This window comes from Bubalus bubalis, chromosome 19 (genome assembly GCF_019923935.1).
Source record: "Bubalus bubalis isolate 160015118507 breed Murrah chromosome 19, NDDB_SH_1, whole genome shotgun sequence".
Classification (NCBI taxonomy): Eukaryota; Metazoa; Chordata; class Mammalia; order Artiodactyla; family Bovidae; genus Bubalus; species Bubalus bubalis.
The window spans coordinates 19,903,856-19,931,510 of NC_059175.1; the positions used below are offsets into that span (position 1 = coordinate 19,903,856).

The 27,655-nt window shown below is 40.2% G+C and overlaps 1 protein-coding gene and 1 long non-coding RNA gene across 18 annotated transcripts in view; one reads left to right on the forward strand and one right to left on the reverse strand.

Moving 5' to 3' along the window:
* The window catches only part of PDE4D (phosphodiesterase 4D), a 1,672,581-nt gene that overhangs the window by 1,453,815 nt on the left and 191,111 nt on the right, over positions 1–27,655 (forward strand). For all 17 annotated transcript variants that reach the window (XM_044932572.2, XM_044932573.2, XM_044932571.2 and 14 more), the window contains 3 exons: positions 5,460–5,496; positions 16,661–16,734; positions 22,868–22,917. In XM_044932572.2, the coding sequence (XP_044788507.1) occupies positions 5,460–5,496; positions 16,661–16,734; positions 22,868–22,917 (161 nt within the window). The remainder of the gene's footprint in view (positions 1–5,459; positions 5,497–16,660; positions 16,735–22,867; positions 22,918–27,655) is intronic.
* Positions 9,745–24,321, reverse strand: LOC123330619. Its single transcript, XR_006546645.2, has 3 exons — positions 24,194–24,321; positions 15,997–16,128; positions 9,745–9,862 (listed from the first exon to the last, which is right to left on the reverse strand). It is a non-coding gene; the product is annotated as an uncharacterized LOC123330619 (long non-coding RNA).

Sequence of the window (27,655 nt, forward strand, 5' to 3'; positions counted from 1 at the left end):
CTTGGAATTTGACACTGAAGAAATTCAGATTGAATCGTGCTGCTGCACAGAGTACTGAATTGCTTTAATTTTGATCTTGTAGTAATTTACATTACTTTTAGTCCTCACTCAAACATTCCTGGACATTACTGCCAAAATTCAAGTCTTGGTAGTTGTGATTTTGACCACGCTTTTGTGTTAAATGGGTCACCTTAATTCTAAGTGGCCAGTAGCAACAAAGAAGGTTACTTTCAGGTGTGGCTGACGTCGGCCTCATGGTATAGGAACTTCAGTCCCTGGGGTCCCATAGGGGAAGTACTAGTCTTTTTTTTTCTTATTACTTGCAGTGAAGCTAGTGCTAAACTAAAAGGCCAAGCAAAGCAGAGAAACCATATTTTCAGGTGAATCTGATAGACAGTGAAGAAGAGTTTTTCTTTGTTTTTATTGTTTCAGTAGTATTGTGTCTACTAGGAATTTATGGAATTCATAATGCCTCCTTCATAAGTAACTTTAAAAGATTTGTTATATTCTTAAATGAGGCGTTCATATTTTCTCAGAGAGCAACATTATTTTTTTGGAAAAGCAAATCATTAAAAAATGATACCTATGGAAAAATATGATTTGGTTTCACAAAATGTCTTAGTTGCCAAGTTTCCAGAATATTTTTATTGTCTGAAACCATAGTTTCATGATTTTAATTAAAAAAGGGTAGCAACACACTATGCTGTACACCTAAAACTGATCTAACATAAATCAGCTATACTTCTATTTTTTAAAAAGGGTAGCAATGTGACATATTCAGCATCGCCTTTAATTAGTACACAATGAACACTATTTCTCAAGTAGTAATTTAATATTTGACTTTGTCTTATGAACATTTTATCAAAATAAGCATTTTTTTTACTAGGTTGTTTTTAAAGGAATGAACGAACTAAAATACATTTGAGTAATTTATACAATTATTCAGTTCAGTTCAGTCACTCAGTCATGTCTGACTCTTTGGGACCACGTGAATCACAGCACGCCAGGCCTCCCTGTCCATCACCAACTCCTGGAGTTCACTCAGACTCATGTCCATCGAGTCGGTGATGCCATCCAGCCATCATCTTCTGTAGTCCCCTTCTCCTCCTGCCCCCAATCCCTCCCAGCAACAGAGTCTTTTCCAATGAGTCAACTCTTCGCATGAGGTGGCCAAAGTACTGGAGTTTCAGCTTTAGCATCATTCCTTCCAAAGAAATCCCAGGGCTGATCTCCTTCAGAATGGACTGGTTGGATCTCCTTGCAGTCCAAGGGACTCCCAAGAGTCTTCTCCAACACCACAGTTCAAAAGCATCAATTCTTTGATGCTCAGCATTATTAGAATCTATTTTATTTTAAGATAGAATTAGCAGTTACATTTCAATGCATTTAGATATACATCTGCTTGAAAAGTTTAGAGATTACTAAATGTAGGCTACAGTCATCAGAAATTATTTAAAGGTATGCCTGTGTGCTCAGTCGTGTCCAACTCTTTGCGACCCCATTGACTGTAGCCCACCAGGCTCCTCTGTCCATGGGATTTCCCAAGCAAGTATACTGGAATGGGTTGCCATTTCCTCTTCCAGGGGATCTCCTGCATCTCCTGTATTGGCAGGCAGATTCTTTACCACTTTCTTTACATGGAAAGCCCATTTAAAAAGTATATGTCCTTAGTCACTCAGTCGTGTTTGACTCCTTGTGACCTCTTTAGACCATAGTCCGCCAGGGTACCCTGTCCATGGGATTTTTCAGGCAAAAATACTGGAGTGGGTTGTCATTTCCTCCTCCAGGGATCTTCCTGACTCAGGGCTCGAACCCATGTCTCCTAGCCATTGGGGAAGCCCCATTTAAAAGCATAAGGGCATTTCCCATGGTTCAAAACAATTGGACGCAATCATGTCAGTTTTGATCAACCTCCCATTCCTGGCTATTGGAGGCACGTAGAATTACCGTGAAAAAAACTGAATTCATTGACTGCTGCCTAGGAGGGACAGTGATCCTGTCAGACAGCATGCAGTTTTGAGAGCTCAAATATTAGGGCACCCTTCTTGAGTCATGGTTAAGTAGACGGTTAGAGAAAGCAAATGAAAGAACAACCAAAACCTGATGATGATCTGAATTATAATCATTAGAAGGAGCTCTGGCCAAATGGTTCAACTTCTGCCTCTGGAACTGGGAGTTGGGTGGGCACAAAAAGGCAGATATCATCCATTCTTTCTGACAGCTAGATGGTGCTGAGAAGCTTTTGAATAAAACACTTTGCTAAATGAAAAAAAAAAAAGTATAAAGGCATGTAAAATTTGTCATGATTCAACAGGTTTAGTGTTAAAAGCAAGATATAAAGTGGAATTAGAGTGGGATTCTAACTATGTAAGAAATCATATGTCTATAAAAATCCTGTGTAACATACATGTGCTCACATATCCAGAAGGAAAGTGTTATCAACAGTTATCTTTGGGTGACTCAAGGTTTTTCTGTATTTTCCAAAGTTTCTATAGTTGATATGAGTCTTATATTTGGTATATGCATATATTAGCTTTTTAAAAGATCAGGTATATTGTATTATGTATTTGTTTGTTTTCTATGTCTATACTTCTGTGAACATGGGAATAAAGAGTGGTGAATAGAAAGTTCCTCCTGTGGCTATTTCTTGGGTGTTGTCAAACAGGGCTCCCAGAAGTATTTTTATGCACTGTTTAATTTGGGGCTCCCAGAAACATTTTAATGTACACATTAGAAATAAGAACATACTTGTTCTCTAATTAGTTTCTGAAAGAGGAGGATCAAGGGTGACAATGCATAGGTGATAGTTTCAAGTCTAAATGAAGAAAGACTCTAGAATTTCAAAATACCATTGTCTGCATGTTTATCAATTCCCTAATCCTACTGACAAACTCCAGAGGAGAACGACTTTCTGGTTTTATAGCCAGAGACAGGGAAGCTGGAAGAACAAAAAGTTTCCACAATATTCAGAAAGTAAGCCTCAGCCCGTGGCCCCTCTTCAAAGCACTAGTTTATCCAGCCACGTGTCATCCTGAAATTTGCAATGCATGATACTCAGAAGCAGCAGGTACTTTGTGGCCACTAATCCTTTTTAGCTTTGTAGGATTAGAAGTCTTCACTCAATAAAGTATAAACTTTCTTCTAATTAACTGCATCTCCTTTTCCTTCTGGGTTGGTCATAATAAAGTGTGGAAAGGTCATTGGCACGTGCGTTTCACACACACTCTTGAACTAGTTTACAAAGCTCTATTTTCAGGTGCTGCTGTTGGCTGAACTTGATTTGTTAAGAAGGCAAGAAGCTTTTCCTCATTTAAGTACTTGAATAGTTGATGGATCCCAGTGAAGTCTTTGTGAGGGTTTGCTTTTTGATTTCTCTTTTTTGGTTTCTTGTCAATGTGGCTGGCTTCTTATTACAGAAAGAATGAGGGGAGAAAATAAAGTGCTGTAGTAAATACTGCAAAAGTAGCAGAAGGATGGCCAAAGTCATAGGGAGTAGTTCTTGACTGTGGCCGTTCCTCTCTGGAAAGACAGAATATTCAATAGTGCCCTGTGGAGCCTCACATTCCCCTGCCTCCAGTAGAGCTGGCTCAGAACTCAGCAGGCTTTGTCTTTGAGGAAGGGGAGAGGCTGCCCCAGCCCCAGGGACCAGGCAGGTGACTCTGGTTCAGCTCATGTTAACCAGAACAGGTGAACAACAAAGACTTAGACAAAGACTTTTTTAAAAATTATACAATCATTATATATTCAGAGATAATTTAAACCTTACATAATTTTGAAAAGGAAAGATTAGCTATTTATTAAGGATATTTGCCACTGAAATGCTAGAAATCTACTCTGACTAAAATGAGACAGTCTTGAGATATTCGGCAAAAACAATTTCTGGTCAAGTTAAGTCAAAAGAGTGAAATATCTCCATCACTAAAACTGTAACTTCTCTTATGCTTTGACAGAGAAAGGGAAGCAAGATTGATAAATTACCCTAAATATTGTATATTCTAAATACATTATTTTCAGTGCTTGGGAGTAAAAGATAACCAAAGATAGAATTAAGTGTTTTTATATATCCTCACATGCTTTTCAGTTTAGAGTAATTCAAATCCAGTGTAATTCATGTGAAAAATTAAAAGACATTTCCGGGGATTAATATTTGAATGATACTGTGCCTTTGTCAAGGTGGCTAAGTTCTTAGGAAATAAACTTGGTAATCAGGCAATTATATCGAATAAAGTGGAAGCAAAGATTGTATCTTTGAAAAGTATCTAGATTTTGTATGAGTTAAATTTTGGCTGCCTGCATAATCTCTCCAAAGAGCAGATGCCCCTCAAAAACATAATTGTGAAATGAAGAGGGTACAAAATAACACATATTTCCTTAAAAGCATGTACTATCCCTTTTCTGCTTTATTTTTCCCACACTTTGAATTTGAAGATCTCTGTGTAACTCGATGATGACCAAAACAACTGGTCTAATTATTGGTAACGATCCGTTTACTAACGTCATCCATATGCCGCTAGTGCTGAAGCATATTTCCTGAGTGTTGTTTTAGGTCACTCAAGCCCTTTCCAGAATTGTTCATGAGTGAGCGAACTGTTCAGCTGCAGTGTTCTCAGGGTCATGTCCTGAAGCTTTCTGTGTAGAATAATTCCATTCCCTTTTGATTAAAGGGCTCCAGCTAGCTACATCAAGATATACCCCGTGGAGATTTTGGAAATCCTTCTCACAAACTGTTCATGCTAAGAAATACCACGAAAGAACTCTGGGCCTGGGTTTCTCACTTTCTTCCAAGTAGACTGTTGGCGCAACTTTCCTTGCCTCTCCTTGTCCGTCCAAGAGACGTCATGCTGACACCTTGCCCCTGCATCCTGGCACCGTGTCACTCAGGTTGCTATAGCAACAGCACACACAGGGTAACATTCCCCAGTAACTACGGTGGCTGGGACCTGAGTCAGTTGAAAAGTTCCACTGGGTTTTTATTAGCATCTGATGCAGCCCCGTGTCATCTACAGTTCCAAGCCCATCCAAGGCTCACACACAGTGATGCTCAGGACCTTCCAGTGTTAGATGGTCCAGGGACCTCTCACCGGAGTCCCTGCCATTGCTGGCTCCTTCCTGGGTGCCCCTCAGTAATACCTATAATTAGCAGCCAAGAGTAAACTCAGGTCCTGCTGCTGGAACTCCATTTCTACTGTTGTATATCCTATGTGCTTAATAACTGTCAGTGACCTTGGTTGATAACCAAGAAGCCCCTCTTTTTACCTAGGGAACTGGTCAGTGGTTAACATCCCAGAAGACATATCTTCACCCTTGTGACTGAGAAGAACATGTGTTGAAGAATAAGGATGGAATTACTGTAATTCTCCTTGGGGATTTATGAATATGAAACATACTATTTAATATGGCTTGAAAGTGGTCCTAGAGTGACCAGTGTCATCTAATATGGGATTTGGTTTCTTTTTCAGACATGGAGATGACCTGATTGTGACTCCCTTTGCACAGGTAAGCACAGCTTGCTGCTGGACAGGTTTCTCAGTCCTCAGAAAGTTTTAATGGCAGGGATTAGTTCTGGTTCTTCATTCTAAATCAAACACAAGTACAGATACAAAGTCTGTGGTTCACTCAAGTAATCTGAAAGCAGTGCTAGAGAATATAACTTTGTCCATATTGGTCTGTTTCTTATAAATCCATAGACCCAAAGAGTATCTTTGCTTCAAATTACAAATTGCCCAAGTGACATACTTAAGTGGGACCACATTTCCTTAATTGACATAAGCACTAGAAGAGGAAAGCTGTATCATGGATTAAATTACATTTAGTATAATTAGGTACATGATTAGTGCTTGAAATTCAATATTCCAATTCAACCTGATGCTTTATTTACTCTTCTTTTAAACATGGCATTTGTCCAGAGATTTAACTGAATGGCATATTTATGTTTATGTGTTCCTTTTAGGTATACAAATCATGAAAACACTTTTAACCACATGATCCCAGAAATACTAGAAGGTGAAAAAAATCTAAAGAATTTTGGAATATAAAGTTGATAACCTGATATTCTTAGTGTAGACCAGTGCTTCTCAACTCTAGTTACACAGTAGAATCGCCTGGAAAGATTTTATCCCATGCTGTGCCTCTGATCAATTGAATCCAAAAATCTGGACCCAGGCAGTATACTTTTTAAAACCCCAGTATTTTCTCAGGGAAAGTTGAGAGCTACTGGTATGGGCAGACTAGGGATAGAATGGGATAAAACTGATTTAACCTGGGGCACGAAGCAGGTTTGGAGCAGGAAATGGCAACCCACTCCAGTATTCTTGCCTGGAGAGCCCAATGGACAGAGGAGCCTGGTAGGCTACACTCCATGGGGTCGCAGCGTCGGACACGACTGAGAGACTGAGCACATGAAGCCGGTTTAAAGTCAACGCTGACTGTTAATAAGAATGATCCAGAGGGTTACAAAAATCATAATCAAGGCTAGGCTACGTCACAACTAGTGACATAAGCAGCTCACTAAGTTTTCTATGACTTTTTTCCCCAGTTGGTAAAACTGGGGACTCAGCTGGTTTAATATAGACCCCAGTCAAAGCCTTTCACCTACTCTTGCTAATGAATGTGATGGGCAAGCCTGTTCTCCTCTGTGAAATAACACAAGGCGACTTGTCTCATCAGGTTATCAAGAGATTGAAGTAACACCAAGCTTATTTCTAGAAAATAAAATACTTAGTGAATTTTATGTTGTTATCACCAAGGGTTCTTTGATCTCCAAAATTTCATAATAGGTATTGTTTTTAAAAATGAATAATGGCAGTGTTTGGGTAGCAGAATCATGTATGTTTCTAACACTTTTTCATATTTCCTGACTTTTTTTGAATTTATATTCGTTTTGGGCTATGCTGAAAAGCCTCTTGATGAAAGTGAAAGTAGAGAGTGAAAAAGTTGGCTTAAAGCTCAACATTCAGAAAACGAAGATCATGGCATCCGGTCCCACCACTTCATGGGAAATAGATGGGGAACAGTGGAAACAGTGTCAGACTTTATTTTTCTGGGCTCCAAAATCACTACAGATGGTGACTGCAGCCATGAAATTAAAAGACGCTTACTCCTTGGAAGGAAAGTTATGACCAACCTAGATAGCATATTCAAAAGCAGAGACATTACTTTGCCAACAAAGGTTCGTCTAGTCAAGGCTATGGTTTTTCCTGTGGTCATGTGTGTATGTGAGAGTTGGACTGTGAAGAAGGCTGAGCGCCAAAGAATTGATGCTTTTGAACTGTGGTGTTGGAGAAGACTCTTGAGAGTCCCTTGGACTGCAAGGAGATCCAACCAGTCCATTCTGAAGGAGATCAGCCCTGGGATTTCTTTGGAAGGACTGATGCTAAAGCTGAAACTCCAGTACTTTGGCCACCTCATGCAAAGAGTTGATTCATTGGAAAAGACTCTGATGCTGGGAGGGATTGGGGGCAGGAGGAGAAGGGGACGACAGAGGATGAGATGGCTGGATGGCATCACTGACTCGATAGACGTGAGTCTGAGTGAACTCCGGGAGTTGGTGATGGACAGGAAGGCCTGGCGTGCTGCAATTCATGGGGTCACAAAGAGTCGGACACGACTGAGCGACTGATCTGATCTGATCTGATGCTGGGTCTTCGTTGCTGTGCAGGCTTTTCTCTGGTTGTGACGAGCAGGGGCTACGCTTTAGTTGCAGAGTGAGGGTTTCTCACTTCAGTGGTTTCTCTTGTTACTGAGAGCCCCTCTGCAGCATGTAGGATCTTCCTAGCCCAGGGATCGAACCTGCATCTCCTGCATTGGCAGGAAGAGTCTTTACCACTGAGCCGTGAGGGAAATCCCAAATTTCCTGAAGTTTTTAATTGCTATAATTTAGATCAAGATTTAAGGAGTCCATAAATAGCAAAGTATGTAGTGATATTTTTTATTAATGCAGGCTATTAAAAATAGAAGAATACCACCACCACCCCTTTTGGAAGTTTAATGTCTCATTTGCTTAAAAGTTTGCTGGAGGTCATTAGTTCTTGCCGATAATTATATTTCTATGTTAAAAAAATTTACAATTGTGTTTCATCATATTTTGTGATAATAAAATCATATAAAGCTAAGGACTTTTAATTGATAGCTGTCAAAAACCCGTAACTTTATATCTAAAGCTCAGTAACAGTAAATCAGGTAAAATAATATATAAATAACCATCATCAAATGTAAAAACAATCATTCCAACCTGAGTATATTTAGGTCACTATTCTAACTAAAACCTCTAGGTGTTGTTGTAAGAAAAATACACTTAAATATGTAGTAAAATTTGAAAAAAAGTCATCTGTATATCTTATATCAAGTAGTATGTGTTAGTCTCCCACTAATTGATCGATAAATTTCAACTTGAACCTTGCCATTAACACTCTTCAATTTTAAGGAAATCTAGTCTTTTACATATCAGACATTTTCTGTAGAGTATTATAATTGATATACTGAGAAATATATTATGTAAAATATCACTTAGTCTATGTCAATGAACTGTTTAACTAGGATGTGTACTTACTAATAATACCCTTGAAATTGCATCTTTGAATAAAAAACAGTCTGTATAATTTGTGGGTATATATGATGCCTGAATCATATATAGATTCTTGGAATCTACTTAGGAAAGTTTATGATTAGCTTAATGATTCATATCACCTTATGGAAGGTAGTTATTGCCCCAAGGCTGCAGATTCTTTTTAAGGGCTTCATCACAGCTTTCACAAATGACCTTTTATATATAATCTAAAAAACTCTATGTATGTATGTGTTACTTGCTCAGTTGTGTCCAACTCTTTGCGATCCCACGAACTGTAACCCGCCAGGCTCCTCTGTCCATGGGATTCTCCAGGCAGGAACACTGTAGTGGGTTGCCATTCTGCTTTTCGACCCAGAGATCAAACCCGGATCTCCTGCACTGCAGACAGATTCTTTACTGTCTGAACTACAGGGAATTCCCTCCTCAAAGTTTTAGTATAGGCTGGAGTATTCACCATTTAATGCTAAATACTAAATGCTTAAATGGTAAGGTGTTTTTGTCACTTGAGTTGAAACCAATATTATTGGTCAACTATAGCATAGTTGGCTTTCACCAATAGACAGAGAAGACTGTAGACATTTAACAGGTCACTCAGGGAAGTGTTGAAATAGGCCAAAAAAATTCCCCTTGTTCCCAACATGCTTTGGGGTTGCTAATTTCACACTAGATTATTCCAATGAAAAAAGCCATACTACTTTCAAAATAAAACCTTTGGCATAGAAAAAATAAATATGAGTAAAAGGAAGAAAAAGAAAAGTTTCTATAATTCTAAGCCCTAAAAGACTGACATTTTACTTTCTACCCCTTTCAGTTTATTTTCCTGTGTGTATTTGTTGTCGTTGTTCAGTAACTAAGTTGTGTCCGACTCTTTCCATCCCATAAACCAGAGCACACCAGGCTTCCCTGTCCTTCAACATTTCCCGGAGTTTGCTCACACTCATGTCCATTGGGTTGGTGATGCCATCTAACCATCTTGTCCTCTATCACCCTTTTCTCCTGCCCTCCATCTTTCCCAGCATCAGGGTCTTTTCCAATGAGTTGGTTCTTCACATCTGGTGGCCAAAGTATTGGAACTTCAGCGAAAGTCCTTCCAGTGAATATTCAGGGTTGATTTCCTGTGTGTATTTTCCTTCTCATAATTCTTTAAAATGGGCCTCCTGCTGTCTCAGCTGCTCAGTGGCTCCTTCCAAGCTCATCTCATCGTCCGCCTCTTCTTGAGAACTCATTTCTTCATGCTTTGCCTTCATCTCCAAAGCATGAAAGGATCCCTCCCTGTGGTTCCCCAGCCACAGTTTCCTGTGAAGTGAAGAGAATAAAATCTTAGGTTATGAGAGAAATTGGGAAGATGTGCAAGGTCATATTCTACTTTGATGGACAGAGCTGAACCTAAAGCATTGAGCATAGACATAACCTTCAGCAAAGATCCTCCACTCCCCCTCCATATTCTGTTCCCAAGTCTGTAACACTGTCAGGGTTAGAAATTCTTGCTGGTGTTCAATCTAAACACGTTTCCACTTCTAGTTTCTTATGTTTCCCCCTGTAAGTTCAGAATCTTTTTGCTCCCCAGGAAAATAACAGCTCTAAATACTTTATTGTTTTACATTTGAAATATTCTCCTGTGCTTATGCTGAAATCTTTGGGTTTGGGTATTTCCTTAGAGTAAGTGTTGACAGGAATGGTGTCATGTCACCTGATGCCACTTAGCAGCTGACATTTTCCTCCCAAGGGTGAAGTCTCAGTTTGGCCAGAGATCTTGAGGGGCCAAGGAACACCAAGGAGGCACAACACTGATGCAGTACCGGGAACCCTGCTTTGTAATCAGTTGCCTCTGGCCCCACCTTTTCCGTTATTTGTATCACATCATGAATGACCGCCTTGTAAAATTCTTAGTCAATCAGAATCCTCCCCTGGAAGTGTGCAGTATTCAAAGAAGCAGAATCTTTAGTTCAACAAAGGAAAGAAAATATCCAGATATTATCTTGTATCCCACACCCTCACATCATTCAGATGGAGCAAGATATACTTGATTTAAAAGTACAGAGTAGGAACAGCCAAGTCATTTCACCTTTACTCTTACCGAAATTACAGCACCTAGGGTAATTTTAGGAAAAACGTGGTGGTTATTAACCTTGTAGAACATTACTATCCCATGGTAATGGGACATTGTTGATTTTTTAAAAATGCCTCTGTATGTCTTTTCCCCGTTTAACCCAGAAATAGCAATATTGTGGTCTTGTCGTTGAATCCAATAGGATCTCCTTGTTTCTTTCTCTAAGAAAGAAGAAAATCATCAGATTTCAGTTGTTTCTACCTGTTGGGTTTTTTTATCCTTCATTAAAATAAATTTCAGTAGCATGTTCTAGGAATTGGGGTTGAACTATATGAAATTATCAATATTCAACCTTTGCTGGCATACAAAGACAGCAAGTTCGTATAGTTTAACCAAACATAACTTGGAAAGAGATTTTCTGCCAAAATGACCTTTCTATCTTGTAAATAATCACAATTTGGCTTCACTATTTTTTCTGGAAGCAAAACCAAGACAAAGAGTTTTTTCTCCCTCCTCAGCCCCTCCGCCCCACCGGATCTAAGGCCTGTGGCAACTCATGGTCTATGTTTTAATGCCATCTAGTGGCTTAACGTGTATCCGAAATGAAAAAATCCTCAAAGCTATTCTTGGTTGTTATTTTATCAAGCAGGAGTTTTTAACAGGCCCGTCATTGCCATATCTTTTTTTTAAGCAATCCCCTTTTTAAGTCTTTTCCAGAAATTATTAATATAGAAGTACACGTTCCTTTTATGTGGGTACGTTCAGATGTTTAACTTTTTAATGAAATCCACATTCGTCTGCCATTTTCAGGGAATCTTTTTGGTTAATAAATGTTGAGAAATACCTAAGAAAGGGGACTTCTCCCAACAGTCCAGTGGTTAAGACTTTTCCCTTCTACTGCAGGGAACACAGGGAGCAGGGGCCAGGGAACGAAGATGTTTCATGCTGTGTGCTGCAGCCAAAGAAAAAAACCCCAAGAAAGTCTTAGATTAATGTGTGTAAATAACATTTGATCCCTCTTACAGGCCAATACAACTGTGTGCAAAAGTTTCCATATCAGTGTCCTAATTATCTTTTCTAAAATGTTCTCCTCTTTCCCAATGTATTTTGACCTTGAATCATTATGCTTTTGCTTGGAGGGGCAGAAGAAAAAGAAATGACCCTAATTTTGTAACCATTGAGCTGTTAATGTGGGAGAAAAACCTCAGGGACCTTTTGGTTAGTAATCATTAAAGACTGATGAAAACTATTGGAGTGTTAGAGCTCTGAATACAGCGCTTAAAGGTTTGAATTCAAGGGGCATGAGAGCTGCTCTGTAACAAAAGTGAATAATTAAACCCTAACTCAGGGGCTTGTGTGAAACTGTTTCTGGTTCTTCCCCTACAACCTGAAGCAGCAGATGCTTCACTCTTTGTGTTCTCCAATGCCAGTGAGAAACCGAGAAGTCTAACACAGCGCCTTTGGGTTGTGTCACCCAGGATCACTGAACTTGGCCCAGGGCAACAACCGCTTGTAACATTTGATTGGCACTTCTATTTATACTTCTGCTGGTATCACAAATGTCATGATGCAGAAGATAATAGTTAATGCTTAATATAACATTATGAAATGTTATTTGCCCTCAGTTCAGTTCAGTTCAGTCGTTCAGTTGTGTCTGACTCTGCGACTCCATGGACTGCAACAAGCCAGGCTTCCCTGTGCATCACCAACTCCCAGAGTTTACTCAAACTCACATCCATCAAGTCGGTGATGCCATCCAACCATCTCATCCTCTGTCGTCCCCCTTCTCCTCCCACCTTCAATCTTTCCCAGCATCAGTGTCTTTTCAAATCAGTCAGTTCTTCGCATCAGGTGGCCAAAGTATTGGAGTTTCAGCTTCAACATCAGTCTTTCCAATGAATATTCAGGACTGATTTTATTTAGGATGGACCGGTTGGATCTCTCTGCTGTCCGAGGGACTCTCAAGAGTCTTCTCCAACACCACAGTTCAAAAGCATCAATTCTTCAGCGCTCAGCTTTCTTTATAGCCCAGCTCTCACATCCATACATGACTACTGGAAAAACCGTAGCTTTGACTAGACGGACCTTTGTTGGCAAAGTAATGTCTTTGCTTTTTAATATGCTGTCTAGATTGGTCATAGCTTTTCTTCCAAGGAGCAAGCATCTTTAATTTCATGGCTGCAGTCACCATCTGCAATGAATTTGGAGCCCCCAAAAATAAAGGCTCTCACTGTTTCCGCTGTTTCCCCATCTATTTGCCATGAAGTGATGCAACCAGATGCCATGATCTTAGTTTTCTGAATGTTGAGTTTTAAGCCAACTTTTTCACTCTCTTTCACTTTCATCAAGAGACTCTTTAGTTCTTTGCTTTCTGCCCTACTGTCTGCCCTGCTATTTGTCTTACTACAAGAAAAATAATGTAATACTCGCACCCATGGGGAATGATATAGCTACCAGGTTATTTACTGGCAGTGTTTGTAAAACTGAAATTTAGGAGACAATCTAGACGTCAACGAATGACATATATACACTACCGTGTATAATATAAATAGCTAGTGAGAAGCTGATGTATAGCATAGGGAGCTCAGCTCATGTTCTATAATCACCTAGATGGGTGGAATGGGGAGGTGGGAGGAGGCTGAACAAGGACGGGGTATATGTATACTTACAACTGATTCACCTTGTTGTACAACAGAAACTAGCACAACATTGTAAAGCAATTATACTCTAATCAAAAAATAAATTAAAAATAAAGTCAGTGAGGAGAGGGGACAGGCAGCTGAATGGGGGGGCCTAAAAGGGAAATTTCTTTCTTCACTTTTTATTTTGAAATATTTCACCCATATAAGAGAAATTATCTAGTGACTTTCCGAAATACAAGAATAAAAATCAGCAGTTTAAGAAATAGAACAGTGCCAATATTTTAATGCCCTGAGTATCCCTCCCAGAGCCCATCTATCTGCCTTCTCTCAGAAATAATAATTTTGATGTTTATCTTTGTTATTGAGAAGGAGACAGTTTACTTTTGTTTAAACTTTGTACCATGTGAAGATACAGATTATGCAAAAATAAATACAAAATTTAAAAATTAAATTTAAATTTAAAAAACAATAAAATTATCTAATTTAATATCTTTATTATAACAAAAGCAGAAACCTTTACACAGAAAAACAAGTGGAGTATGTCTCTCATGAAGTAATGCTTGCTTTCAAGTGAGCATAGAACATGAATTACCTGTGATACTATTTCTATTTGTCCAGCTGTCAGATGCAGTGTACTTAATGTAACTTATTAAAAATGAAGTTCTCAGAGTTCTGAAGTTAACATTTTGCCTAGAACAAGGATCAACCGGAGGGGGGTATAATAATCTTATTCAAAATGCTGTATTAGTGTATTTGATATTCAATTCTTAAAGCATAAATTTAGCCCGCATGGTTTAATGACAGTGGATCATTTGTCAGAATTCTTTCTGCATCATTCAAGATTTCATGCTTAATAAAAGACATCATGGTTTGATGTCAGCAGTTGGCTATTTGAGTACTTCGTCATAGGCAGCATGACCTTTCAGCTCTGTGAGTTGTTTATATGCAATAGTGAGCCAGATTTTTCCAGTAACTGAGTTCATCGTGATTGGCACCTTAGGAAACATCATTAACTCCTGGTGCTGTAGGTCACTCCCTGTGCGTGCTCACCCATGTCCAACTCTGGGACCTCATGGACTGTAGCCGGCCAAGCGTCTCTGTCCATGGGATTTTCCCGGCAAGAATACTGGAGTGGGTTGCCATTTCCTTCTTCAGGGGATCTTCCTGACCCAGGGATCAAACCTCATCTCCTAAGTCTCCTTCATTGGCAGGCAGATTCTTTACCACTGAGCCACCTGGGAAGTCACTGTCCCAGGGCATAAACAGTTTCCCAGTGACTTACAAGAATTAATGCCAGATTCAAAAATATCTGAGATATTTTTGTCTTAAAATTTAGACTGACTTTAGTCTAGGTCAGTGCCAAATGACAAAATTCTGGAAACAGTTTTGGAACTGTTGGAGCAATTATAAAAAATTCACCCCAACAGTGTATTGTTGGTGATAGGCCTTAAGTAAGTTTCCTGTGCACACACCAAATCATTACATAGACTGTCGCCATAATGGGCTAATAGTCACTGAGTGCCTTCTGTTTGCCAAGCATTGTTCTTGGCACCTAACCAGCCATGTCACTTCATTTTCATGGCAACCCTGTGAGGTAGATGTTACTATGCATGCGTGTGTGCTCAGTCGCTTCAGTCATATCCGACTCTGCGATCCATGAACTGTAGCCCGCCAGGCTCCTCTGTCCATGGAATTCTCCAGGCAAGAATACTGGAGTGGGTTGATATGCCCTCCTCCAGCGGATCTTCCCAGCCTAGGAATCAAACCCATATCACCTGTGTTTCCTGTATTGCAGGCAGGTTCTTTACCCACTGAGCCACCTGGAAAGCCCAGATGTTACTATAAAACCTGTTGGTCACTCAGTCATGTCCGACTCTTTGCAATTCCATGGATTGTAGCCCTCCAGGCTCCTCTGCCCATGGAATTCTCCAGGCAGGAATATTGGAGTGGGTTGCCATTCCCTTCTCCAGGGGATCTTCCTGATCCAGGGATCGAGCATGGGTCTCCTGCATTGCAGGCAGGCTCTTTACCATCTGAGCCATCAGGGAAGTCCAGATGTTACTATACTGATTTACAGATGAGAAACTTAGGGTCAAAGATTCGGTAGAATTTTGTAAGTTCACACATTGACTATGTAAGAGAGCCAGGCAACCTGGGTTGTTATGTGGTACCTAATGAGACATCTGAAATATATATTCTAGATAAACATGCTGGTTGTCACCCAGATGACCCATAATATAGGGTCTAATATAGACCCATAATATAGGGTAATGGCAACCCACTCCAGTACTCTTGCCTGGAAAATCTCATGGGCAAAGGAGCCTGGTGGGCTGCAGTCCATGGGGTCGTGAAGAGTCGGACACGACTGAGCGACTTCACTTTCACTTTTCACTTTCATGCATTGGAGAAGGAAATGGCAACCCACTCCAGTGTTCTTGCCTGGAGAATCCCAGGGACGGGGGAGCCTGGTGGGCTGCCGTCTATGGGGTCGCACAGAGTCGGACACGACTGAAGCGACTTAGCAGCAGCAGCAGCAGCATAGACCCATAATATAGGAGTCTAATATAGACTCCACCCTGGGGAGACTTGTCCATTCTAGGAGAAAGTGAGGCGGGTAGATGGAGATACAGTACTCTTGTCACTTCTCTCTCCTGGTCTTTAGATTCTTTTGCCACTTTATAGTTTCACTACAAGTAGAAAAAGGAAGAGTTATTAGAGACAGTGGGATCCGTTGGTACCTGTATATGTTTGTGTCCATGTACTCATTTATTCAACAAATTTGTCTTGAGTATCTTCTGTGGGCCAGACACTGTACACATCCAGAGCAGTCTCATTTTGCTTGAGACCTTATAATTCATGATTCAGATAACCTTAATGAAGAAGAGAATCTCTGTTTACTAGAATAGCTATGTGGTAAAGGTGAGAAAACAATTTAAAGTATACTTAGTTTGCTGACTTCAAGACTGTAGCATTCTTGGTGAAGGTACTGAGGATAATTTTGTTTTACATTTTTTACCTAAAGTGAGACTTTAATATTTTACATGATGTGATTTCAATTTTATATAAAATGCAACAGCAGCCCTCTCTATATATTTCCTGGGATACTGTTTTACTGACTGGGGAATCCAGCAATACTATGAAAACTGCTGCTAATATCACCATATTCATAGACAGTGTGGACCAATATCTGGAAAATCCCTAAGTCTGGCCTCTCTGGATTTCACATAGATCCATGTCACCTTCACCAGGTGCTAGGAGATTCTTCAGTACAATATGAAGCTAAGTTGCAAGCAATATTAAACTTTCCCTTAGCAAACTGTTTTTAAAAATCACCAAACCATTTCATATTGCATTAAAGAGGGCCTTATGTCAAGAAGTTTAAGTAATCCTTTTTTCTTGTAGGTCTTGGCCAGCCTGAGAACTGTACGAAACAACTTTGCTGCATTGACTAATTTGCAAGACCGAGCACCTAGCAAGTAAGTTATTCTTTTTACCCCCACCTTCCAGCCAACCTTTTAAATAGTGTTTTCTCAGTTTGATTGAGCTCAAAGCAATGTATTAGATTTCTCTGAATCATTGCCATGGTGTCTAACCATTTACACTAAGTCATATGAAGTCCTGTTAATTTACTATAAATACTTTGGAGTGATGGTTCTCATATCAGAAATGAATCAGGATGACAAATAAATATGGTGATTCCATCTGTCAGAGATCACCTGGCATGATCAGTCCTCTGCCTAGTCACACACAGGGTAACTTTATAGTTTGGGCTTACTTCATAAATTAATCATTGACAAATAATGTCATCAAGACTTGAAGTTAACCCAAAGGCATCCTCTCAATTCTCAGGCGTGTGTGTTAGTCTCTCAGTTGTGTCTGACTGCTTACAACTCTGTGGACTGCAGCCCTCCAGGCTCCTCTGTCCATGGGATTCTCCAGGCAAGAATACTGGAATGGGTTGCTATTCCCTTCTCCAGGGGATCTTCCTGACCCAGGGATTGAACCCCAGTCTCCCACATCGAAGGCAGATTCTTTACTGTCTGAGCCACGAGAGAAGACTCATATCACAGGAAAGATCTCTAATTCTCCTGCTGTTACTGACTCGGATCAGCAGTTAACAAAATTGGGACTTATGGGATGACAGGGGAAGGAAGTATTTGAAAGAGAGAAAGATGAGAAGGAAAATAACTATAACTCAGGGGTTCTAATAAAGATGGGAAATGAAACAAAAGAGAAAATTAATTTTCCAATATTAAATGGAAAACTGATTAGTTATTCACATTCCATTTTTGTGATAACCTATTATGAATAATGAGGGCTTCCGAGGTGGCTCAGTGCTAAAGAATCCACCTGCCAAGGAGGAGACTCAGGTTCAATCCCTGGGTCTGTAAAATCCCCTGCAACCCACTCCAGTATTCTTGCCTGGGAAATCCCATGGACAAAGGAGCCTGGTGGGCTACAGTCCATGGGCACAACAAAGCAACTAAACAACAATAACATTATGAATAATACAATATTGTCATTAAAATATCAACTCTAAAGAATTTTTGAGGAAAAAAATTCCTTAAATCAATATTAAGAGAAAAGTGAATCAAAATGTGTTTGAACTTATCTATGCATATAAAATTTTGTTGTAATTACTACTTCTTAAAGAACACACAGACAAAATCTAAACTTTCCATCCCATAATAGCAGAATCTACCTCCCAAATTCACTTTTCCTGTGACTAAAAAAAGCTCTGGCCCTTATGCCCATACTTTCTGTGACAGAACAAGGTTTAAATTTAAAAAATCAGTATAAATGCCACAATGCAAATAATTGGAATGGAACTCAGAAGGTTCAGTTGACTTTCACATTTTTGCAGGTAATGCAATTTTGCAGTCCTATTCCCTCAGCCTAAGCATTTCTCACCTCCCTCTTCCCCTCTTCATCCACTGGGCTAACTGTAATTCATTCTTTAGGTTACAGCTTAAAATGTAATTTCATTTGGGGTACTATCTCTAAGTAACACCCCACATGCATCCACACCCACGGGACCCAACCCGGGTGGTGTGCCTATCTATCACCTTCTGATTACATTCTGCCCTTCACCCCTATTTTAGCACATTCCTCTCAGTATTCCAGTTGCCTGTTCTCTTGTCTGAATGCTGCTTAAGAATTTCAGGTCCCAGAAAGCAGAGGTTGTATCTGGTTCATTTTTGAATTCCCAGTGCCTAGTGTAATATCCAGCACAGTCGTTATTCTGCACGTACTTGACGACTGGAAGGGTGACACAGAAATCCAGCTTGGGAAGCCTAAGGGTGTGTTTCAGGCTGCGTGTTCATTACCAAACGTGTCTCCATGTTCCAAGCCCCCTTCGTGCTTTTGGCATTTGGCAGCTTCCAAGTTCCATCACCTTCTCTTTGGAAAGTCGCAGCTCTGAAGGAGAAATGAAGTTACTGGTGTCCCTTCTAAACTTTTCAACCTCAATTTTTATCCAGGAAATTGAGATTTTTGTCTTTGGAAGGTGAACAAAAAGCTTTGTAACTAATTCCTTTTACGCTTCCTTCAGCCTTGGTCATTTGAGTAGCAGCGTCTGTACCTGTGGGCAGGCAGACAGTTGTTCAGCAGGCATGACGGCATCAGGCTAGTCTTTCTGTCCCCAGAGAGATGATCTGAGGCCTCTTCTATATGAGACAAAGGTTTTCAACTGACTCACAGGGGCAAAACAGATTAAAATGGAAAAGAGCAGCTAAGAGGAGGGTAGAAAAACATAATTTATGCCTGAACTTGACCAGCCTTACAGTGCCCTGGGTGAAGTCAAATTAAACAGTATTACCTGGTAGACTTGTTTTTCTGGGCTTCCCAGGTGGCTTAGTGGTACAGAATCTGCCTGTAAATGCAAGAGACACAGGAGACATGGGTTTTTTCCCCTGGGTCCGGAAGATCCCTGGAGTAGGACATGACTACCCACTCCAGGTTTCTTTACTGGAAAATCCCATGGACAGAGGAGGCTGGCAGGGTGCAAAGAGAGAGACATGACTGAACACACAGAACACAAAGGTATTTGTAGTCTCTCTTTTGATTGAAACAGATTTGTACCTTCTTTATGGCTTCAAACCCAATCAGCCTTCTCAGGTATCAGAATAGTAGGACTCAGTCTACACACAGATAAACTCTATTCTATTCAGTGATAGCAAAAATGGATATGGCAAAATGGTTCATCACATCATGACTTGAGGGAACCATAATTTCCCACTGGGTACTCACAATGCCACTAGAACACTCCCAAGCCCACCCTTGGATTTTGTGGAAGTATATGCTAGGGGCTTCCCTGGTATCTCAGCTGGTAAAGAATCTGCCTGCAATGCAGGAGACACGGGTTCAATCCCTGGGTTGGGAAGATCCCCTGGAGAAGGGAATGGGTACCCACTCCAATATTCTTGCCTGGAGAATTCTATGGACAGAGTAGCCTGGCGGGCTACAATCCATGGGGTCATAAAGAGTTGGACATAACTGAGCGACTTTCACTGCACTAGCTTGCATAATCCACCATTTCTGAATCCTACAAGAAGTGCGTTTGGAAGGATATATCTGAAGCCCTGACCCCTGCAAGCCCTCACTTGCTCACAGCTGACTTTTGGTAACTTGCTGCTAGTTCCTGTCCCCCTGCTCTTCCTTGTCCTTGAGATTTTCCATTCCAGAAGTGAGTTCTGGCTCATTCTTTGTTAAATGATTTATCACTGTAGCCATGGATCAAATGATTAATATTTTCTGCTGTTGTTACTTGAAATATCAAGTTTCCAAGTGCCAGTTGTAGGGTTGATATCAAAAGAAGATAATAAGTAACAAGCCCATGATTTGGTTTTCAAAACTATAGAAATGTTTTAGAAAATATTTCTTTGATACCTTTTCCAGACAAAATCAATACCTCCTAAATTTTCACAGCTGCTACTACTAAATCGCTTCAGTCGTGTCCGACTCTGTGCGACCCCAGAGACGGCAGCCCACCAGTCTCCCCCGTCCCTGGGATTCTCCAGGCAAGAACACTGGAGTGGTTTGCCATTTCCTTCTCCAATGCATGAAAGTAAAAAGTGAAAATGAAGTCGCTCAGTTGTGTCCGACTCCCAGCGACCTCACGGACTGAAGCCCACCAGGCTCCTCCGTCCATGGGATTTCCCAGGCAAGAATACTGCAGTGGGTTGCCATTTCCTTCTCCAGGGACCTTCCTGACTCAGGGATCGAACCTGCAACTCCTGTGTGTCCTGCATTAGCAGGTGGATTCTTCACCCCTGAGCCACCAGGGAAGCCCAGTCATTATACAAATGATTTGAATAATAAACTCTCAGCAAATAGATGACTATTGGTATATAGACCAGAACTATTTCAAAGGCAATGGCAACCCACTCCAGTACTCTTGCCTGGAAAATCCCATGGATGGAGGGGCCTGGTAGGCTGCAGTCCATGGGGGTCACTTGGAGTCGGATTCGACTGAGCGACTTCACTTTCACTTTTCACTTTCATGCATTGGAGAGGGAAATGGCAACCCACTCCAGTGTTCTTGCCTGGAGAATCCCAGGGACAGGGAGCCTGGTGGGCTGCCGTCTATGGGGTTGCACAGAGTCAGATACGACTGAAGCGACTTAGCAGCAGCAGCAGTTTTAAACATTAACCTTTCTTTTTAATGAAGCATTAATTAAGTTTCATAATAAAAACTAAAATGACTCAGAAGTTAACTTTGGTGCATTTGCAATCAAATGAATGCAAAATTTCAGTCCCAAACTGATATCAGTAAATTTAAGAGCAATGAAACATAGTCAGAGGCTGACTGGAACCCAGGCAGTGGGAATTTAAAAAGTACCAGACTGCTTTCCCCATGTACCTCCCAGCCCTGCTAAGAGATCATTCATCTCAGGAAGGCAGATTGGACCAAGGCTCTGCAGGAACCTGCCATCTGCAGAGGTTCCACAAAAGCTGCCTGAAAAATAAGGCAACAGAGTAGAGCACAGGGCACTGGAATCACAAATCTCAGCTTTCTTACTTTGAAGAGGCCATTTAAATTTCCGAAGCTTGTGTTTTCCTCATTGGTAAAATGGGAACAATGAAACTGTCTACCTTAAGCTTTGTTGTAAGGATTAAATGAGATCATCCATCTAAAGTGCTCATTTAGCAAAATGTCCGACACACAGATCAGTTCAGTTCAGTTGCTCAGTCGTGTCCGACTCTTTGCGACCCCATGAATCGCAGCACGCCAGGCCTCCCTGTCCATCACCAACTCCCGGAGTTCACCTTAACTTTGTCCATCGAGTCAGTGATGCCATCCAGCCATCTCATCCTCTGTCATCCCCTTCTCACCCTGCCCCCAATCCCTCCCAGCATCAGAGTCTTTTCTAATGAGTCAACTCTTCGCATGAGGTGGCCAAAGTACTGGAGTTTCAGCTTTAGCATCAGTCCTTCCAAAGAACAGCCAGGACTGATCTCCTTTAGAATGGACTGGCTGGATCTCCTTATATTAAGCCCTTAGTAAGGGTTAGCCACTACTGGACCTACCAAAACAACCCCCCAAAATGAAAACAAACACTTTTGAGACATCTTTGAATGTATCTATTTTATAAAATGTTTTAAATATCACTATTTTTAAGAGCTTTCAATTGTAGTAACTTCATTTTTTTTAATTGGAGAATAATTGCTTTACAATGTTGTGTTGATTTCTGCCATACAACAGGGATCAGTCATAAGTATGTGTGTGTATCCCCTCTCCCTTTAGCCTTCCTGCCACATGCCCCTACACCTCTAGGCCATCACAGAGTGATAACACCTTTATAAAATTACATTTCAACAAAATTTAAGATTCTATAAGTGATATTTTCTTCAACATAATTTATTAAATACTGAATACATTGAACTGGGCTCTGCAGGGAATACAGATTAATCATATGGCATTTTTTTTTTTTACACCAAAGGGTTTATAATCATCTTGTGAAACTTCACCAACATCTGAAAAATTAGAGACTACTAAATAAGACTGACTTAAGTACCCTTATAGTGTTTCTAAAATCTCAACAGGATCTATTTGGGCCAGTTGTTAATATACCTTTCTAACAAATGTATCAGAGATGTTTCTTAATATAAGAAAATGGGAAAAAGTTGAAGCAGGTTCTCTAAGTGTAATATAGTTTACAAGGAATCATTCACTTCTGATAATGTATAAGTAATCATGTCAAGTTATGCAAAAATAAAAGTTTCATAACATTGCATTAGAGAAACCAGTTGTAGACTCGCTGCTTTTTCAAGTTCAGAAAGTCAGTGTTTGCTCTATAAGCCTTGGCTTAATTGAATACGGTCAGTCAATAAAGACTTCCTCTTCTCTCATGTCTCTGTGACATTTACATCAGCTTTATTTACCCCAAAGTCTATCACAACGAGATTTAGCTTTTTTTTTTTGATCTGAACTATAGTACAAAGGGTGCATAGGAATTTGACTGGCTAGCATGAAAAAAATCTTCATTTGCTTATCCTAACTTAAAAATAATCCTTACATTTAAATGGTGTATTTGAAATGACTCAGAGAGTCCCGAAACCAACAAAATATCACATATTTACGGCTCTGTGTTTTTCTCTCTTTGTCAGAAGATCACCCATGTGCAACCAACCATCCATCAACAAAGCCACCCTAACAGGTAAGAAAGATCTGGGAGATTATTCTTTTCACGTCTAGGAAAAAAGCATATTTTCCAAGATTCCACCTAATTATTATAGTACCAGTTTTTTCTGCAGTTTTAAAGTATTTAAGAAATTAATCCTTTCCTCTTTATCATCTCATTTCTCTCATTGATGTCACAAACTGTCCATTTTAAGCTATTGGTAAAACTTAACTAATGTGCCTTTTTTTAAAAAAAACAAAAACAATTAAATTTGTACTCCTACTCAGTTGAGCGTTGCTCATTCATATCTTGAGAGGTAGCATTACCTTAAAAGTGTTGAACATGTTGTTTCTGAGCTTGTGTTATCATCATTTTGTTAATATATGCTAGTTTGGTTTAATGAAAGTCAGAACATAAATAAAAGTTACCTTCTTGTTTAATCAATACCCCAGTTGTGTGTAGGAAGGAACGCCATTCCAATACTCCCACTTTCGGCCCATAGAGTTGAGATTAAATTCAATTTGGGAGAGGAGAGAAGAAGTAATTATATAATAGCTGAAAGTTCAATGAGATCAAAAGAACAGATGTTTGGGGAAGAGAAGTGGATGGGAGGGTGAAGGGTGTAAAGGGCAGAAGAATAAAATTATTCCAATTCCTTTTAGTCTATTTTAGACATGGGGCTTGACCTCAGCTGATCCAAAAACAGAGCAAATGATCTCATTTTGCTGAACCTGAAACCACATTTGAACTCATTTAATCATTTCTTGAAACTCCAATTGATTCATTAAAATAATTGCCTGGAGAAGAAAACCTATGTTTTCTAAAATTATTACCAGAAGACAATTAACATATTCTCCAAACTAGACCCACACTTCACTTGATTCAAGTGTCTTCCTTGGACTCCAGCTCATAACATGCAGAGGCGCTCATTATTACGTTATTAGTGACTATACTTTGCTTGAAAGTGAACTTCATCATGTCCAATCAGGACCTTTCAATTGGGCTCATTTGTGGTCACCACATCAAAGTGATTCTGGAATAGTTGTTAATGTTGGTCTTTCCTGAATGTCTTTCAAATAGACTTGCGTTCCATTGACTATTACATTATTGGTTTTCTTTACCATGTTTATCTTTCAAGATCTTATTGGTGATGATTTTCAGCTGGCATTTCATAGTCTGTCTGGTTTACCTGTTTTCTTCTTGCCATTGGTCAAGAGATGAACAATAACTGAAATTCCTATACATTAAAGTAAGTTCTTTGAGTAAGAAATGTCTTCTTCAGAGACCACAATATAAGAGAGCCCAAACGTACCTGGCGCGTCTAATGAGAGACACCACATGGAACCTGGTTCCCAGCCTTGCTCCCAGCACTAGACCTGAGCCCCCTTCACCTTGGCAATAAGCGAGACAGCTGACATCGCAGTTTGTACGGGACTCAGTGCTGTTTTGGTCCCTGAAAGCTCCTGTAGCTTGAGGTTCCATACGAGCCAGCTCCACAGAGCTTCCTCCCAGAACAGCAGCTGCAGGTACCAGTGGAAGCTACTGTGTCCACCAAGAGCTGGGGGCTGCTGCATGGCCGGGGCAGCTGACCGACCATCGTGGCAGGCATCTGGCACTGATTAAAGAGAGAGTAGTCCACTCAGAAGGCACAGAAGCGGTTTTAAATACATGTGGGAGGCCCCACAGAAGCTCCCAAATGTTTTCACTTAGTGCTAAAGCCAGGAGCAATACCGGGGGAATGGTGGGTCATGGACATCTGGGTGTCAAGGTTAATGTGGCCTCATTTGTACCCACATGATCTTGACCTGGGGCTGTGGGCTACAGAAATATCTACGAAAGGAGACTAATTAACTGTCATTAAGTATTAACTGTCATTAAGTGCTTCATGCAGCTGTATTCATCACAAAGCACAATAGGAAATGAACTGGCTAGCAAACGGAAGACTTTTTCCTTGCCCAAGCATGGCAAACAGGTGGAAAAGTTGAATGAGGGAGTTGGGGAATGAAGGCAACAGCAAGGGACGTTCTCCTCTCTGAGCTCATTCTGAGAACGTGGACCCTTAAAAACATAAATCGTGAGGCTTCGCTAGAAGACAAGACACAGCGGGAAGGTGTGCTTGTGAATTTCCTCCCTCGGTGGCATGGGACCTGACTCCAAGTTCACTCCCTGGCCGGGGTGAAGGAGAGTGTTAAACAGTCAGTGCGGCAATCTTGAAGGTGAACTTGGCCTTCTTAGAAATTATTCATGGGTTCTAGAGGAACAGTGTAGTACTCTATGCAGTTAAGTTCATGGTTGATCCAAAAGGCCATGTTGGTGCACAGAACCCCTGCAGAGCACCTCCATAGAACATTACTGATGGGGCACTCTTGGAATTGTGTGTGATTTCATAGGGGAGAAAGGTGCTTCTCTGCATGTCCAGAATCCAAGTCATATTCTATCATGATAGCTGTGTGGCCCTGGGCAGGTTACGTACCCTTTTTCTGCCTGTTTTCCCATTTACAAAACAATGATTGTATTTTATATAGCTGTTGCTAAATAAATGATTTCATGTGTGCAATGCTCTCAGCATAGAATAAGCACTCAATACATCATTTTCCTTTCTTGTTTTTATTTGGTTTTTGTGTCTAGCATTCATTCTGTATGAACTAGGGGAGATGCAAAGAAAATTAAGTCTCCATAAATCAACTTCTTGAGCTTTAAAAAAGTTTTAACTCTCTCTGTATCACATTGTGCCTTCTAGAACTTTCTCACATAGAACTAAAAACACTCCTTTCCCCCTTGGAGGTTATTCCATTTTACATGAGTTAAAGTTGGAAAAGTTTGATTTTATATCATTAGGGATGAAGCGTGTTAGTTGCCAGATTTTAATGCTCTCCATAATAGGTAAATACATAGCTCTACATCAGTGTAACAATGGAAAAAAGAAAAAAAAAAAACAACTTCCAAATGTTCATTTAGAAAAGAGCCTTCCTACTGAAGAGCTATTTGTTCTTTAGTGTGGTATAACAGAAAGATGGCATGTGGCTTTCTGGGCCTGAGTGCAAACCTTGTCTCTCTCTTTAGTTTTATTCCTTCGTTGGAAGAATGGAGATAGGAGTTCCTAATTCTTGGTGCTGTTACAGGAATCCAAGGAGATAAGTTAGATGAGGAACAGAAGCCTGTCATGAGTAATTCACAAAGTTTTCTTCCTACATCTCTACACTGTGTCTGACCTTTTTTTTGATCCTAAAAAAAGCTAAAATTAGCTTTGATCCTAAAGCTAATTTTAAAACTGGTAGTGTAGAGAAGAAGGACAGTGGTGATGTATCAGCTTTACGTGTGTGTTTAATTTGTGGTTTTGTTTGCAAACAGTAGTGATAGCACATCTTTAGGAATCCCTGCACTTAATGCAGGGCTCCCAGGTGTCTTGGTGGTAAAGAATCTGTCTGCAATGCAGGAGACCCAAGTTTGATCCCTGGGTTAGGAAGATGCCTTGGGGGGAGGAAATGGCAACCCACTCCAGTATTCTTGCCTGGAAAATCCCATGGACAGAGGAACCTGGTGGGCTACAGTCCATAGGGTTGCAAAAAGTAGGACATGACTGAGTGACAGACACACATACACATACTTAGTGCAAGGCTCACGTGCGTGGGTCCTTAGCAGTGAATAGCAGAACTAGAGTGTGCTGAAACATGAGAGGGCAGCAGAGAGTCAGAGTTGCCAAGCTATACCTGCATGGTGACATTGAGCCCTGGTTTTGGTATAGAGCCTTGTGTTTGGGGACACGGTTAGTTCTTTTGAGCATTTCATTTTCAAACAAAGCTAACTCAAGAAAAATGTTCTGTGGCCATCTCCTGAGACCCTGTCACATCTTGACAATATCACTTTACAGTATTTGTAATTTCCATATTTTCTGTCCCTTTGTTAGTCACTCAGTTGTGTCAGACTTTGCAACTCCATGGCCTGTAGCCCACCAGGCTCCTCTGTCCATGGAATTCTCCAGGCAAGAATACTGGAGTGGGGTTGCCCTGCCCGCATCCAGGGGATCTTCCTGAGGGATCTAACCTGGGTCGCCTGCATTGCAGGCAGATTCTTTACCTTCTGAGCCACCAGGGAAGCTTTTTTAGTCATATTTAAATTGAGGATCTTCATGGTGAGAATGTAACTGAGAGAAAATGCATTTAAAGTTCTCTATTTTAAAAATGAGAAAATTGAGTCCTAGTGAGAAAAAAAAAAAATGCTACTTAGAGGCAGAACTGAGAATAAATGCAAGACCCCTTTTTCCAAAGTTATACCCTTATAAAATTATCAGTGAAATCAGGGTAGCCTTCTGACCCCACCATGAAGTGTATGTTTTGGAGAAAGTAAAAGAAATCTTAAAGGATATTGATTTCTGGGTAATAGATAATTATTGTTTTGTTTTGTATATGGACTCAAAAAATTATACTGTCCTGATTTCTCACTGAACAGGTCTTTATATTTAGAGCTATTTTTGTTATTTCTACAGATTATATCCTAGAGGCCTTCAAATAAAGGTTGGCCGACTAAGGAGAAAATACAAGTTCTTCTATCGAAGCAATAAAACTAGTACAATTACCTACCATTTACCTGTAGAGGGAGACACATAATTCAGGGACAAGCATAAAATAAAACAAAAGTAGTTTTAGTCCAAAATTTTGGTATATCTCCACTCATATTTTTCACCCTGAATATCCATAACTCGTTTTTTAAAAGTGCATTTTTAATAGAATTTAATCAGTTGTTAAGCAGAGAATTTAAAAAGTAAATTTTCAAA